The 17,724-nt window shown below is 40.8% G+C and overlaps 1 protein-coding gene across 1 annotated transcript; it reads left to right on the top strand.

Annotated features, from left to right (window-relative positions):
• The first annotated feature begins 1,769 nt into the window (after positions 1-1,769).
• get4 (guided entry of tail-anchored proteins factor 4) lies at positions 1,770-14,998 on the top strand. Its single transcript, XM_071513866.1, has 9 exons — positions 1,770-1,940; positions 2,634-2,712; positions 3,445-3,526; positions 4,947-5,096; positions 7,287-7,425; positions 8,565-8,705; positions 9,787-9,862; positions 10,603-10,675; positions 12,788-14,998. The coding sequence occupies exons 1-9, from the start codon at positions 1,798-1,800 to the stop codon at positions 12,877-12,879; spliced, it is 975 nt and encodes a 324-aa protein (XP_071369967.1). The 5' UTR covers positions 1,770-1,797; the 3' UTR covers positions 12,880-14,998.
• Positions 14,999-17,724: the final 2,726 nt, after the last annotated feature.

Below are 17,724 nucleotides of genomic sequence, written 5' to 3'. Positions count from 1 at the left end.
CTTAAGTAAAATATCACCAAAGTAACAGTACTTATACTGGAGTAGGACATTCTCGTATCTTTCCACCACTGTTTCTACAAACCAAATTATTGGACTTTTTTTTTTTTTCAGTATCAGTATTTGTTTTCTAGGCGTCTCCTGCATTGCTTTGTAAAACAGCTCTCCCTATGTAAATTAATCTGAGTGGAATAGAACACTGAAATAGAACAGATTTGTAGTTTTGTTAACAGCAGAATGGATTTCTCAATGAATCATGAAACAAAGCCAGTCAACATCAAGACAAAAAATACCAAACTTCTGAGATAATTGAACACTGAAAGAGTGACCACCCAATGCAAAATCACTATCGTATTCTGTGCCTGTGGCAATGTTATAGTGAACATGTCATAGTTTACAGCGGTTTACTATAATATAATATTACTACAGAAGAGGATTGGGGCCAAGTGTGAAAAATCTGAGTTCTGAGATTACTTCTGAGTCAGACTTCTGAGTTCTGACTTTAATCTCAGAATAATGAATTTAATCGCAGAAGTATGACTTTAATCTCTGAATTATGATTTTAATCACAGACCTCAAATACAGATTTCAATGTGGCTCTAATCCTCGTCCGTATATTACTATAATATAAATATAATAGTATAATACAATATAATCGTCCTAGAGGGAGCTTTGCTATATTATATGCCATGCTTCTCTTCTTTACCATTGGATAATACTATACTAATACTGCCAGTGGTGGAAAGTAACTAAGTACATTTACTCAAGTACTGTACTTAAGTACAATTTTGAAATACTTGTACTTTACTTGAGTATTTCCATTTGATGCTACTTTATACTTCCACTCCACTACATTTCAGAGGGAAATATTGTACTTTCTACTCCACTACATTTATTTGACAGCTTTAGTTACTTTTCAGATGGAGATTTGACACAATGGATAATATAACAAGCTTTTAAAATACAACACATTGTTAAAGATGAAACCAGCGGTTTCCAACCTTTTTGGCTTTTGACGTCTTACAAAAAGCAGTGTGTAGTCGGGTCACATTTCAGATGTCTATGAGTTGTTAACAGCTCCACCAAATAGTGATTTTTCCCTCTAAACCTCACATGGTTTAATTTCAATAAATGTTCAAATGATCCAATATTTCAGCAAAAATCAAAGATTAGAGAAAAAGTCCAAAAACTGAAAACAGATTTGTGTATCAGAACTTTGTTTTTTCTTCTTTCCTCTCCCATTAATCATCTCACGACCCCTCAGATTTATGTGGTGACCCTTTGGAGGGGCCCGACCCCTAGGTTGGGAACCACTGACTAAACTAGCTAACTGTATATAAAGTAGTTCAAACTAGCTCCACCCCCAGCAGCTACAACAGTAACATGCTGCTTACACACTGATGCTTCAGTATTAATAATCTAATGATGTCATACATAATAAAATATCAGTCAGAGGGACCAAACCACTACTTTTACTTTAATACTTGAACTACATTTTGCTGCTAATACTTATGTACTTTTACTTAAGTAGGATTTTTCGTGCAGGACTTTTACTTGTAATGGAGTATTTTTACATTGCTGTATCGGTACTTTAACTTAAGTAAAGGATCAGAGTACTTCTTCCACCACTGAATACTGCTAAATGGTCATCACAAGTGATCACAAGTTGCTGTCAATTACATCGGTTTCCATAGTAGGCGTTTATGCATGTGGGTCTACGGCGAGCGAAGAGGGTAATTTTAAAGCGCTTCGGCTTCTCACTGTCAACACTCGGCTGGACAGAGCTGCTGCTGAGCAACAATGATGTCGGAGCAGGAGTCCCTAAGGTGCTCCAGTGCGAGGAACCGCGGCGGAGTGCAGCGGGTTGAAGGCAAACTGCGAGCCAGCGTAGAAAAGGGAGATTACTATGAAGCACATCAAATGTATAGGACTTTATTTTTTAGGTAAGACTTGTTTCCTTTCCCGTTGGTCCAGTCGGAATAGTCAGTTGGCTTTGAGGCCTGCCTGTTCCAGATCATTCTGCCTGACAAGCTTGCTGCTAAAGATACTCGTTTATGATTGGTAGAATCGCACCACCGACCCGCCCACTCGCGTCGGTTCGTCTGTTTGTTTGGATAATTGTACATGTCAATCCTCTAAAGTCACAAAATGGGACCGCTAACTATAGCTAGCTAACTAGCTACGTCGTTTAGCAACACACAGTTAGACGGCCAGTGCAAGGTGTAGACAGCCGGTGTTTCTAGGCCATTAGACAAGACATTTCACCGGTGAACTAGCTAACTTATGACTGTTCTGCTAAACCGCTGTCATTTCCTGAACATCCTGTGTGTTGTTGCTATCCAGCTAAGTTAGCTGTTAGCTTGCTAAGGTAGCCACACACAGCAACCAGAACTGCCTGTATGACTGTCACTAGCACCGCCGCAGTCTGGAGCTGTTAGCTAGCTAGATACACATATTTCACTGCTCAGTATCTTTATTGTGTGTCTTGTTTGACAAATGTGGTTAGCTGATATGATCGTTAAACCATTATCTAGCACTGTTGTTATCTGGGAGGATCCAGAGTGAGCAGGCTGCTGCCTGTCCTGATGGCAGCTTCCCCTCTCTGAGTCTGACACACCTTTCCCCCCCACCAACAGGTATATGTCACAGGCCAAACATGCAGAGGCCAGGGAGCTGATGTACAATGGCGCACTACTCTTCTTCAGCTATAATCAGGTACATGTCAGACTGCCTGGTCAACTTCTGTCTGAGTGTCTGATTGAGTGTCACATTGCTGGGTGACAAACAACAACTGTAAAATAAACAAAAAAACAACTTGTTTCTAGACCTTGTAGTTTCAAAGCTCAGTATGTCACTGACCAGTATTCTGCTATCTCAGATGAGGGTGCAGATCAATAATTCTGCATTCCAGGCCTGACTGCACACAGTTCAGTATCATCCTGCCTATTGATTGATTGATTGATTGATTGAATGATTAGGCCTAGTTGCCCAGCCTCTAAGGTGTTGTAGGGTTGGGCGATAATTCAATATTATCATTTATCGTCCTTCAGTGGAATCATACGGTGATGATATGGTGATTTTGGGATATCATGATGATACACAATTCTTCTGTCTGAACTGATGATAACAAGCACATTTTATTTAAAAACTCTGACAAAATGAGGTGTGGTAGGAATATTATTTGAACATTTCAGTTTTGTTTGACATCACACCTAACATTACCATTTGGTGCAATGGGATGAACATTACTTTGATTATTTAAAGTGATTTGAGCCATATCATGATGGCTATATATCAAAATTGAAAAAAAGTCCTTATGATTATCGTGATATTGATTTCAACCATATGTGTTGGTCAAAATACCTTTTGTGACTATCTGGATTTTACATTGCTTTTGAAAAAAAAAAATGCAGTTACTTCAGTCGTCTGGTTGTTTTTCCTCCACAGCAAAACAGCGCAGCAGATCTGTCCATGCTAGTACTAGAATCTTTGGAGAAATCTGAGACAAAAGTTGAGGATGACATATTAGGTGAGTTTCTGCTTTCCGCCTTCAGACGCTGCTCTTTCTTCTGCACAGCCGCCTGCTTTGTGACGAGATGTTCAAACTGCATTTCCAGGTTATATTTAGTCCTGATGTGTGCTGTTATTTCTCTCAGTCACATCCTCTTCTTTATGTCACATCAAACTCTCTTGTGAAAACTGCCAGTTTAATGTTACCTTGCCTATTGCTAAACATGCAGACCCTGTAGATGGTTTCATGATTTAAGACTTTTTTGCAAGCTATGAGGGTCCAGTGGTAGATTGAGAAATCATATGATCCACAAAGCAGCACTTATTTATAAAATGTCAACTTTTAAAATTAATTTACACTGCCACTGTGGGGTAGCATGCAAAGGGAGAACCGGTATTAAAAGTCTGCATTTTACTGAAATAAGTGCTTGCTTGGTGTATCACATGTTTACTGAATTTTGACCGTAACAAGTTGGGAAAAATTCTGAAATCATATTTACAAGGTACGCTTTGCCTTTAAGCATGAAAACAATAAACTGTCATGACAGTCTGAGAAACCTGCCTCCATCACACATGATGTTTTCCTGCTTTATGAGGACAGCAGACAAGGACGTGTCACACCCTGCTGTCGTACTGAGCCTGTTTCCATGCACACTAATAACCTGGTAACTGGGAAAAATCAGTTCATGGCAATAATTTCCATGCACTCTAGTAATGTGATAACAGGGAAAACCCGAGTTTACGTGATAAGATAAGATAAGATAGCACTTTATTGATCCCCTTGGGGAAATTGAGCAATTCAGTCATAGTTGGATTTCTCTCCTTAAGGAAGTGACGCAAAACTCAAATTTCCTTCTGGTTGTTTTGGATCTTGAACATGGCACCACACGGAGCTTATTTTCATCTGGTCAGGTTTACAAAAACAAACGCTCTCCTTCAGGTTTACAAAAACAAACGCTCTCCTTCTTCACCATGCCGTTACATGTTTCCTGCCTCCAGGGACGTTGTTGTTATGTTCGCGCTCGTGCTCTGATGTAAAAAACCGAAAGAAATCAGACTGATCACATGAGTGGTGAAACGTTTTCAGCTCTTCATCTTAAGTCCAGTGGATTTCTGTTCCTATTTTCTTGGATATCTTACTACCCGGATGACTGAAATGAATCCACAAAGGCAAATCAGAGTAAGGGTGAACTTGCACCGAATATGCAATAAGCTGCCTTTAACCTTTTAAGGAAATCGCACTGTGCTGTTTACATAAACACTGGAATAATCAGGGAATTAGTCAGACTGTGATCGGTTTAGTAGTGTGCATCTAAACACGCTCATTATATGATGTTTTCCTGCTTTATGAGGACAGTATAAGAAGGGATATAAACTGCTGTCTCACTGTGTGTGTGTGTGTGTGTGTGTGTGTGTGTGTGTGTGTGTGTGTTACCCAGAACACCTGGCCAAGCTGTTCAGCCTGATGGACCCCAACTCCCCGGAGAGAGTAGCGTTTGTGTCCAGAGCGCTCAAATGGTCCACAGGAGGCTCGGGCAAGCTGGGCCATCCCAAACTGCACCAGCTGCTGGCCGTCACCCTGTGGAAAGGTAAGCCGGGCTTCAGAGAGTCAGGAGGTGTTCAGTCGTGTCAGGAGGTGTTCAGTCGTGTCAGGAGGTGTTCAGTCGTGTCAGGAGGTGTTCAGTCATGTCAGGAGGTGTTCAGTCATGTCAGGTAGCCTCTTCTGTCATCCACTGAGCCAGAGAATGAAGAATCAGTCCAGCACAAGTTAAAATATTTGCTGTCCTGAATTGGAAATATGGCTTGCAGGCAGGGTGTCACGCTGAAATTAAAAATGATTTGTTTTACCTTTTTTAGCTCCTTCTAACTATCATACCATACACTTATATATTTGACAATATATGCGAAGAAATCCCCCACAAACATCATATTTTCTTGTATATTTTTATATCGAAATCTCATGACCTTTACTTCCTGGAAAATGTTAAATCTTTAGTGCCAACTTCATTGTGTACCAGGAGGTGTAAATAAAACCCTTCTCTTCCTAAGTGATCTCCCATTGGTTTACACTTTTGAATGATCCCTCCCTGCGTTATGTCCTGTGTTGGGGAAAGTTACTTTTGAAACTAACTAGCTGCTTTACTTCGTTAAGTTCAGTTCAGTTTATTCACAGATCAGTTAAAATACAAGTACAATCATATGAGACATAATGGAGATATGTGAAATGGGACACCCTGATAAGCTATCTGAAGCTTGAGAATAGGGGCCCAGACACTAAGCAGAATTAAAAGTATTTAAAATATATATTTACTAACACATCTAGATATGAAAAAGTGCATGTATTATACAGTAACATTTACAACCTACAAAACACCTAAGACTAACCTAAGACCCTAAAAAGTACTACTAAATGGTCCTAAGACATTTATTCCATCAGTCTAAACATTGATTAAATAGGTAAGATACAATAAGTAGAGACATATGGCAAGTGGAAATAACAGTACAATTTACGTTACTTTCTCTAAATAGTAACTAGTTACTTTATTAAGTTACTCTTTATTAAAAGTAACTCATTTGAGTACTTTAACGTTACCCACTTAAAAACATGCCTTTAAAATACCTTGTTGTGCCTTGGATTCTGTGTTTTTGCAGATCCCAATCATGACTATAAAACTTTTTCCACATTGCAGATCAAACCTAACAAATCAATGATGAGTGATGTTCCTCAGAGTGAATGTTCCCCAGAGTGAATGTTCCTCAGACTGAATGTTCCTCAGAGTGGATGTTCCTCAGAGTGAATGTTCCTCAGACTGAATGTTCCTCAGACTGAATGATCCTCAGACTGAATGTTCCTCAGACTGAATGTTCCTCAAAGTGAATGTTCCTCAGACTGAATGTTCCTCAGAGTGGATGTTCCTCAGACTGAATGTTCCTCAGAGTGAATGTTCCTCAGAGTGAACGTTCCTCAGACTGAATGTTCCTCAGAGTGGATGTTCCTCAGAGTGAACGTTCCTCAGACTGAACGTTCCTCAGAGTGGATGTTCCTCAGAGTGAACGTTCCTCAGACTGAATGTTCCTCAGAGTGAATGTTCCTCAAAGTGAATGTTCCTCAGAGTGAACGTTCCTCAAAGTGAACGTTCCTCAGGCTGAACGTTCCTCAAAGTGAATGTTCCTCAGAGTGAACGTTCCTCAAAGTGAACGTTCCTCAGGCTGAACGTTCCTCAAAGTGAACGCTCCTCAGAGTGAACGTTCCTCAGACTGAACGTTCCTCAAAGTGAACGTTCCTCAGAGTGAACGTTCCTCAGACTGAATGTTCCTCAAAGTGAACGTTCCTCAGAGTGAACGTTCCTCAGACTGAATGTTCCTCAGAGTGAACGTTCCTCAGAGTGAACGTTCCTCAAAGTGAACGTTCCTCAGGCTGAATGTTCCTCAAAGTGAATGTTCCTCAGAGTGAATGTTCTTCAGACTGAATGTTCCTCAGACTGAATGTTCCTCAGGCTGAATGTTCCTCAGGCTGAATGTTCTTCAGACTGAATGTTCCTCAGACTGAATGTTCCTCAGGCTGAATGTTCCTCAGGCTGAATGTTCCTCAGGCTGAATGTTCCTCAGACTGAATGTTCCTCAGACTGAATGTTCCTCAGAGTGAATGTTCCTCAGACTGAATGCTCCTCAGAGTGAATGTTCCTCAGAGTGAATGTTCCTCAGACTGAATGTTCCTCAGACTGAATGTTCCTGTTCCCGTCTTACCGGCTAACACGTTTAACTTCCTGTGTGTCCAGAGCAAAACTACAGCGAGTCTCGTTACCACTTCCTGCACTCGTCGGACGGGGAGGGCTGCGCTCAGATGCTGGTGGAGTATTCGGCGTCGCGGGGCTTCCGCAGCGAGGTCGACATGTTTGTGGCGCAGGCCGTCCTACAGTAAGTCAGCTGTCACCCCAATATTCAGGATGTACCCAGATCAGTGTCTCATGTCAGGCAAAAAAATCTGACTAAACTGTGATACCAACTATACTAAGTCTTAGTTTTTGTACGGTGTTTCTAAACGGTCTGATGTTGTGTTCCAGACATGTCCGAAATGCTATTTGCCTTTTTCCTTGTTGGAAAAAGGCAAATGCAGTTATCTGACATCATTTCAACATGGCGGCTCACACTGTAAACACTAGGCAAGGATAACTTTATTTATATAGCACATTTCATACACAAGGCAAATTCAATGTGCTATAAAACACAAAAAATACACAATTAAAATGACATTAAAAAAGAAAGATAAAAATAGTTAAGTAAGAATAAACAACAGCAATTCTAACATTTCGTTTTTCTAACATTTCACAATGATCAACTCCTAAAATGACATTAAAAAAGAAAGATAAAATAGATAAGTTAGGATAATACATTCAAATTTACATGTTTAACACTACAAAACACTACTCATTCACTCACTCAATTACTTCAAAATACAATTAAGTTTGAATTTCAGCATTTCATAACCTTTATATCTATCAAAACACCAGTGTGGTAAACATGTAAATTGCACTACTTACATTTTGTGCTAACTAGCAGGCTAAAGCTGCTAAATCTCATTGATGTAACATTAGCTCTTGCATGGGGAACAGTGTTTTGCTTTGGGGAAAGTAATTCTCCTGGGCTGGGCGTCCATGTTTCTTCCCTCGTTTTTTTCTGGGCTTAACTGGAACACACTGAGGTTGGAATTAGGACCGACCAACTGGGAATTTCCAATTTCCGACTTTGCCAGCAGTCTGTGTTGTTCAGTGACTGTAAGCAAATTGAATCTGTGCTCCGTATCGGCTGTTAGTTAAAGTCAGGGATTCAGAATGTGTATCTGCAGTGGAGAAAGTATTGATGTATCTTCTCTCTGCATGTCGGCCTGCAGTTATATCCGCTTTCTGTCTGTCAGCAGTTTCTTCAAAGTGTCTTTGATCTCTCTCCTCACCCTCCGTCTCTTTTCACATTCGTTTCCCCTTCTGTCCCGTCTTCTGCCGTTTCCCTCTCTCCTCTGTCTCTTCTTCTCTCTTTCTTCCTCCTCTGACCCCCTGCAGGTTCCTCTGCCTAAAGAACAAAAACAGTGCTTCCGTGGTGTTCAGCACGTACACAGAGAAACACCCGTCCATAGAGAAAGGCCCTCCCTTCGTCCAGCCGCTCCTCAACTTCATCTGGTTTCTGCTGCTGGCAGTGGATGGGTGAGACGCTTCATTTAACACTCACAGCTCAGACAGTTCAGCTGTTCTCACAGTGAGCGGGGAGACGAGCAGCCGCTCTGCTGAAGTGTCCCTGAGCCAGGCACTGAACCCCTACCAGCTCCAGAGCCTGACCCCTGACCTCTGACCTCCCTGTGGAGCCAGGCTGCACAATTAATAAAAAAACATCAGAAATTGCAATATGAACTACTTATATGCTACTACCACTAAGAGGCTGCAGTCATTTTTATCAGAGTGGTGAACTCCTCATCACATATGTGGAATTTCTGGTTTATAAATGAAATTGCACATCGTAAAAAAAACATATTTTATTCAAACAGAGCAAATCTTCAACAACAACATCTGTTTTTTTTTATTAAATATTTTGCTTGCTGAAAAATCTAAAATATCGAAAAATCTGACAGTCCACTGTATTGTAGTTTATATTGCAATATTCAGCAGTTCATGGGGGTCTGCATTATTGGAGTGGCCTGGAGTGAAAGTAAATCAGCACATGCTCACATGTTCAGTCTCCATCTAGAGTCTCACTGGGGCGACTCACTGTGGTTCATCCTCACATCCGCACAGACACGGCACTCCATCCCATTATAAGCTTTTAATAATAATTAATAATTAGTCTAGCATTACTTGCTACTGCAGCATTAGCTATGAACCCATTTATTGCAAAGTTTGTAAAGTGAATAAAGCCACATAAACATAAAGCCACAAAGACTTCACCTCCTCAACGTGATGAGGCTGTGTTTCTGTTCAGTGAGCACTGACTGACCAATACCATGAGCTGCGTCATAGGTGCAATGAATTATGGTCATTGTAGTTCCCTAATGCAATTTGATAGCAGTGAATCTTTTTGAAAATGACATCGACCAGAAACGGCAGGTTTGAACAGTTAGATCATCACAGCACCTGGAAAAATATAAAGATAAAATGAAAGTGAAAGTTGTCAGCTGTAACCTGAGCAGGCCGTCCGGTTCTGATCAATACTGGAGAAGCTCTGTGGAAGGATTTCTGGGAGGATACTGATCATTATCATATTATAATGAGCTCGTCTTCTCTTCTCTCCCAGGGGTAAATTAACAGTTTTCACTGTGCTGTGTGAGCAATATCAACCTTCACTGAAGAGGGACCCCATGTATAATGAGGTGAGCACAAATTCATCCCCTAATCAATAACTCTGATCAGTATCTGCTGCTGTAGTTTGATTTCCTGATGTCATTGTCTTAACCCTCTTCCTCCTCTCTCCTCCCTCTTCTCCTCTTCCTCCTCCTCTTCTCTCCTCTGTCCTCCTCTCTCCTCCTCCCTGCCCCCTCCTCTCCTTGCTCCTCTTCCTCTTCTTCTTCCTCCTCCTCTTCCTCTCTCCTCTTCCTCCCTCCTCCCCCTCTTCTTCTTCCTCTTCCTCTCCTCTTTCTCCTTCCTCCTCCCTCCCCCCTCCTCTCCTTTCTCCTCTTCCTCTTCTTCTTCCTCCTCCTCCTCATCCTCTCTCCTCTTCCTCCCTTCCTCTTCTCTCTCCCCCTCTTTTCTTCCTCCTCCTCTTCCTCCCCCCTCCTCCTCTTCCTCCTCCCTCCTCCTCCCTCCCCCCTCCTCTCCTTTCTTCCTCTTCTTCTTGCTCCTCCTCATCCTCTCTCCTCTTCCTCCCTCCTCCTCTTCCTCTTCTTCCTCTCCCTCCCTCCTCCTCTTCCTCTTCCCTCCTCTGTCTTCTTCTCTCCTCTTCTCTCCTCCCCCTCTCCCCTCCCTCCTCTCGTCTTCCTCCTCCCCCTCCTCTCCTTTCTCCTCTTCCACCTCCTCCTCTCTCCTTCTCTTCCTCTCTCCTCCCCCCTCCTCTCCTTTCTCCTCTTCCTCTTCTTCCGCCTCCTCTCTTCCTCTTCCTCCTCCTCCTCCTCAGTATCTCGACAGAATAGGACAGCTTTTCTTCGGAGTGCCGCCCAAACAGTCCTCATCATACGGCGGACTGCTAGGTGAGCGGAACCACACTTTTATTGCAAGAACTCATAATTCATTTTCCAATTACATAAACCATATATCATTTGTGCATTTCCTTGCAATATATTTTTCCAGAAAAATACCCAGGGAAAACATAACAGAAGGATAAATGCACATGCGCACTTTGTTCACCTGAGTAGAGATAATAAATTATACATTCATAATTTATAGGTGGATTTTACCTCGGTGTCGCTCAGTCTGCACGGGCTTATAAGAGTCGTCCATACTGTACATCACATTGCAGTTTATATATAAAAAACAGATTCTGTAAGAAACTCTTTTTCGTGTAAAGTACTTTGGGACCTTGTTTTGAAAAGTGCTCTATAAATAATTATGATTCTTATTATAAGTATGTGACTTGTTCCCCCAAGCTTTGCAGATAAAGTGTCACACTGAGTTTGGCTTTTTTATCAAGTAATTCTCAAGTGTTTCATAATCGCCTAACTGTAAAGAAATCAGCAGGAGTGGAAGAGTAGAGTCTTGTTTGTTTATGGTAAAAATCACACAGAGTACAGAGCAGTCTTGTAAACCAATTTACACATCTTTAAAGTGGTTTTCTTGCACTGTTTTTTTGCCCACTGATTGATTTTCAAGCGAGTGGGTGCTGACTGATAATAATAATAATAAAACGTTATTTATATAGCACTTTTCTTAACAAAGTTACAAAGTGCTTAACAAAAAGAATTAAAAAACAACAATTAAAAACAAAAGAAAAACAAACAGAGATCATGAAACAGAGGGGAATAAAATGAAGTTACCCAAAAATATAGACTGTCAAAAGTGGGATAATAAAACACAGCAACCTTTCAAACATTCACAAAAGCGTTTTGATAAAAGAATGTTTTAAGAAGAGATTTAAAAGACACTAAAGATGTTGCCTGTCTGATCTCGATAGGCAGACTGCTCCACAGCAAAGGCCCGGTCAGCTTCGGTCACTAGCCGAGACCTGGGAATAACCAGCAGAGCCCTGTCCACCGATCTAAGTGAACGCCCAGGCACATAGGGGGTTAATAAGTTCTTGATGTCATTTGGAGCAAGGCCATTTAATGCTTTAAAAGTGATAAGTGGAATTTTAAAATCAATGCGGAATGTAACAGGCAGCCAGTGTAAGTTGGCAAGTACCGGAGTAATATGTTCATATCTCTTAGTGCCAGCAGCGTTCTACCAGTTAGAGTCAGTGAAGGGAGCTCTGACTGATGCCGGCATAAAGTTAGTTAGTTAGTTAGTTAGTTTATTTTTTTCTGGTCAATTATACACAATATCAACTAATACAGTTATGAAAGTGATTTAAATAATACTAAATCATCAAGAATAAAACAAAATAAACATTATATTATTATATTAACATTATATTGTCTGACCGGAAAAAAAAAGGTGTAGGCTGAAGCCTAAGCTTACTGTGCCTACCCTTAATACTTAACAAAACATTATCCTTGCTCTACCCAAAATAGCTGTGAAACAAAACAAACAAAAAAAGAAATTATAAAAATAAATATATAAATAAATAGATAAATTTACTAACGAAACACAACATCATAAAACAGAAACAGATAAACAAAACAAAGACAGTTCATAATTGTCATTCATTTCTCAGTGTTGGTCGCAGCTTTTGTATCTTTCAAATGTAATGTTTTTGAACATCTTCTTAAACTTACACATATTACTACATTATTTTAGTTCATTATTACAACTATTCCATAATTTGACCCCTTTAACTGTTACACATCTATTTTTTTACATTTGTCCTTACCCTCTTTTTTCAAACATATAATTTCCCCTGAATGGATACCTGCTCTCCCTCATTGAAAACAACCCTTGGATACAGTCAGGAAGTGTTCTGTCTTTAGCTCTAAACATTATTTGTAGAGTTTTAAAGTCTACTAGGTCCATAAATTTTAAGGCATATGAATTCGTAAATAACGAGTTGGTTGGGTAATTATAATCAGCCTTATTGACAAAGTGCATTGCAGTAGTCGAGGCGGGAGAAAATAAATGCATGTATGACCTTATGTAAATCAATAGGAGACAGGAATGATCTGATTTTGGAGATTTAAGGACTGATGATGTCACGGCGTTGCGTCCCCTAGGTAACCTGCTGAACAGCCTGATGGGCTCGGGCGAAGACGAGGAGGCGGGCGAGGAGGCCCAGGAGGACAGCAGCCCCATCGAGCTGGACTGAGAGAGAGGAGGGAGACACAAGAGAGAAGAGGAAGACTCCCTCCCCCCCCTCTCTCTCTCCACCCTGCACCTCCATGACAAGGAAGGGGGGGGTGGGAGTGGGAGGGGTGTGGGGGGGCGTCCTGGTCTCATAGAGGCGTGCTGTTTCACAAAAACCCCCCTTGTAACCCCGCCCATCCAGTCCCAAATCAGAACAAACATCAGGCCGCCAAACGCACCCCTCTCTCAGCACTGCCTGGACTGACTGCGCCAAACCGCAAACTCTCCCCCTGTTGACTTATTCTAATTATATATATATATATTATTTTGTTTTAATCATTTATTTTTTTGTTTAGTTTTGGGACGCTCTCTCTGTCTCTCTGTCTCTCTGTCTCTCTGTAGGGTTTAAGGTTTTTAAAGGAGAGATAACACACTGTCTGTTTATTTCCTGTCATTCTTTCAGTTTCTCCTCTCCCTCGTTTTGTTGTCCGTTCGCTTCACGGACAAAAACAAAAAAACGCCTCCGGAGCGCCGTGTCGCCTCAGTACCAGAACTAATCTCACTCCCTGACCAGGACAGAGCCTTTCTGTTCTGTCTCCACTTGCAGTCCGTATGCAGCTGTATCCATTGTAGAAGTCCCACTTTTTACTTTCCCCTTGCTGAACTACTGCTGAGCTTGTCACTCAACCCCCGAGAGGAATTTGAAAAGTCACGTTTTTTTGCTCTTTTTCAGCTGTCAGAAACTAGAAGAAATTGTCCAGAGAAAAGTATTTTGTGCTGTGAATTTACCAATTTGTACTTCCTACTGTGTGATGTTTAAAAAAAGAGGGTGAGTTGTCTGCAGGATAAACGCATGAAGGAAGACTTCTACAATGGCTGCCACTGTAAAAGTTCAACAATAAATAATCCAATTTTGAGTCAAACAAGAACCTAAGGTGCTCTTAGAGTTACATACATTTGCTTTCTTTGAGATTGTGGTAGATGGATAACTTTTAAAGCGTCACTCCGGCCATTTTTCCACCTGGACACATTTTTTTTCCATCATACTGATTGATTTTGACAAAAAAAAAAACGAATCAATTGCTTCACTATACGTAATGTATTTCTTACCTGGGCATGTGGCTCTCCGATACAGTCCTAATAAGCCAATGGACTCCCCAAAAACAACCCCAAAATCACCCAAAGCACATTATCTAAAATGATCTAAAGTCATGCCTTGGCCGTTGCTTTAGCACTAACTTGTTTTGCCGGTCGAATATGGCTGCCTGTCTACATGTAAAGTAGTGCAAAATGAATAGTGGAAGTTGTCAGGTCTTGGATAAACTGAATATTTACAAGTCAATGTGGTGAAAAAGACAAGCTTTGGCTGCTTCTGGGGTTGATTTTTGGAGAGTCCATTGGCTGCAGCCTGGTAAACCAGACAGAAGCAGCTCTGTAGTGAAACAACTGATGAGATTTTGGTCTGAATCGATCGGCATAATGGGGAAGAGATGAGGAACTAAGAGTCAAAAAATGTCTGGAGTCGTGCTTTATGTTTGGAAAACGATGTGTGTGAGAGGAGCACAATGAGGCGCTGGGGAAAACATCAGCAATCTGTCAGTTCATTAATGTGAAACAGAGGCGTTTGTGCCGGGAAGCGTAGCGCTCAGTCGACTCGTCTTCGCACTTCTAGAGGCTTCGTCTCCGGTCTGTTTCTGGTCTGTTTCTGGTCTGTTTCTGGTCTGTTTCTAGTCTGTTTCTGAACAGTTGCAGCTTCCTGAACGCAGCCTCGCTCCTCCACCGGCTGCTGAGAGCAACGCTGCCACTGTTTCATTTCAAACTCCTCTGTTTCCCTACACAAGAGTATTACATGTTCTTTCACTTCAGTGTATCTGGACAGTCTGCTCATGTTCGTGTGTGTGAAGGAGAATTTTGTGTGTGTGTGTGTGTGTGTGCGCTTGGAAGTGTTGATGAGTGTACATGGCATGCTCATTTGAATGCAGTCTGTCCTGGTCCCAGTCCTCCTCCCCCCCCCCCCCCCCCCCCCACCAGGTGAACTTGACTTCAGGCCTGACGCTGCTCTGTTTCTCTCTTCTGGTTCGTCTGAATCCTCCGAACACAAAGCTGAAAAACTATTAAACGGCGTAAACTGAACTCTTGCAGCACAGAGGTGTTTTGTTTCTCTGTTGAAGTGTCACAAGTGTTCCTGTCTGTCATGTCGATAGGAATCCTCTTCATGCTTTTATCCTGCAGTTTAGTATTAGGGTTAGACAGATATGTAGGTTTGGTGATATTGGTGTTTTATTAAATATCAGATATCAGTCAGTGTCTCCACCTCTGATATGATGGAGGTTCCTCCTGAACACAGATGCAGAGAAACAGTCTGGAAAACCTGCAGAAAAATTAGATTTTTCTGGGTTTTTTTCATGTTTTATTTTTTTTAAATGATGTTTTTTGTAAATGCATTCTTAATTTAAAGGCAGTAATATCTCTCAGAATTGCTTTACCATTGAGTAGGTGTGATGGGTCACTCTGCCTTAAAGAGCTGCTGACACTAAACGCTTAGTGGAGAGTTTTAGTGTCCCATGATGGTCAAAATCAGTGATTCTCAACCTTTTTCATATTAAGGACCCTTAATTTAGTCCACATCAGGGCCACGGACCCCCCATTTGGTGAGATGTTTGTCTCTCAGACCCAAATCTGAGAATATTTTTATTGCTAGATATGATTTTGTCCAGAATCCCATGACTGTCTGTATTGTAGGTAGAGGGATATCAGTGAAACTATGATCAAAACAGTATTTCTTCTACATTCTCTAATTGTGTTAACTTCTTGTAAATGAAGTAATGGTGAAGTGTAGCAATTCATCAATTTGCTGGGGACCCCCTGGAACCCCCTCAAGGACCCCTGGTGGTCCCCGGACCCCACGTTGAAAACCACTGGTCTAAATGCTGTTTCAGAGGCTTTTCCACCCTGAAAGGGGGAAAACTCTGCTGGGAAACACTGAATACCTACAATTTTTAGGGAAGAAAATGGTCCAAATTATAGATGCTAAAGATTATAGCACAAAGCTTTCAGAAACTCTGTCAAACCTTACTGAATTTATTGAAAATTGTTAAAGTTCAACCAGCTGGTTACTTTACCATTCCTTGCAACTTTTGACAGCTGAAAAGAGAGCAAAACTTGATTTTTTCTCCCTTTTTTTCTTAATTTATTTATCCGCTAACCAGTTCCTCTTGGAGCTGGATCCACAGTCCAGCGTTAGCTCAGTGAAAAGTAGAATTTATACTTCGGCCTCAGCTGTTCATCAGTGTTAAACCAGACTCATCGGCTCTCAGAAGACACCCGGCCTTCCTGCATTTCTTTTTTCCTTCACATCACTCAGTCTTCAACTTCTCTGTCCTTGTAGTGACGTTGGAACAGTCCAGGTCTTGTAGGTCTGCTGTTTTAGGAGAAAGATAATAAACCCAAACCCTGACTGTGCTCCAGATCGACCCCCCCCCCCCCACCTTCCTCTGTAAAATAAACTTATACACACATCATTTTTCCATGCTAGGAAACTAGGAAAGTCCACAGGTCTTCCAACATTTAATAATGTTTATTTACTTGTATTTAACTCTCTGTGTGTGAGCGGCAGACAGACAGGCAGGACAGTGTTGGGTTGTGAATGTCCAGACTCTGCTGTGAGTGCAGTTTATTTAAAGGAGGTGATGAAGGGGAGGAGGAGGAGGAGGAGATGCAGTGTTGTGACAGGAGGAAGAGGCACCACACAGATTTTTATTCAAAGCGGAGATGAGACGACTAAAGTCTTATTCCAAAATGCTAAAGCGTCCGTTTTGACAAAATTTTGCCACCAAAAATTCAGATTTTAGACTTTATTTTAAGAATAAAGTCAGAAATCTGACTTTAAAGAAGGGCTGGGCGATATGGTTGAAATCAAAATCATGATAATCATAAGGATTTTTCTCGATATCAATATATATCACAATATGGTTCATGTATGCAAAATCACGTTAAAAAATAATCAAATTAATGTTCTTCTCATTGAACCGAATGGTAATGTTAGGTGTGATGTCAAACAAAACAGAAATATTAAAATAATATTCCTACCATACCTCATTTTATGAGAGTAAAATTTGCTTGTCATCAATTCAGACAGCAGAAATGTGTCACGATATTAAAATATCTTCATATCATCACGATATGATTCCACTGAAAGACAATAAACGATAATATTGAATTATTGCCCACCTGCCCTACTTTAAAATCAAAATTCTGGGTTCTGACTTTAGTCTGACTTTAAACTCAATTCCTGAACTTGTAAAGAAAACTCAAGTGGCACACTCTTCTCTTTTCTTTTAGTTCGGTGTTTTATTTAACCCACTAAACGTTTTCGGCTTCATGGCCTTCATCAGCCGAAAGCGATTGGTGGGATAAATAAAGCGACTTGGTGACACTTTACAATAAGGGTCGCTAATTAAGGGTTAGTTAATGCTTAATAAGGGTTAGTTAATGCATACTATGCTTAATTAACAGTTAACTAATGTGTAATTTACTAATGGTGTTCATGTTAACTAAGGTATTAATTTATACATTATTTAAGTCATCTTTACAAAACTATTAAATAATGTATAAATGAATACCTTAGTTAACATGAACACCACTAGTAAATGATTACCAGACACATTAGTTAACTGTTAATTAAGGGTTAGTTAATGCTTATTAAGCATTAACTAACCCTACAGTGACCCTTATTGTGAAGTGTTACCAGAAACTCAAGTGTCACACTCTTCTCTTTTCTTTTAGTTCGGTGCTTTATTTATCCCACTAAACGTTTTCGGCTTCATGGCCTTCATCAGGGTGAATGAGGCCGAAAGCGATTGGTGGG

Source organism: Centroberyx affinis, unplaced genomic scaffold, assembly GCF_046629955.1.
Source record: "Centroberyx affinis isolate AG114_WGS23_722 - 3 ecotype Tasmania unplaced genomic scaffold, CSIRO-AGI_Caff_v1 ptg007590l_1, whole genome shotgun sequence".
NCBI lineage: Eukaryota > Metazoa > Chordata > Actinopteri > Beryciformes > Berycidae > Centroberyx > Centroberyx affinis.
This window is presented reverse-complemented; position numbering and strand designations above follow the sequence as displayed.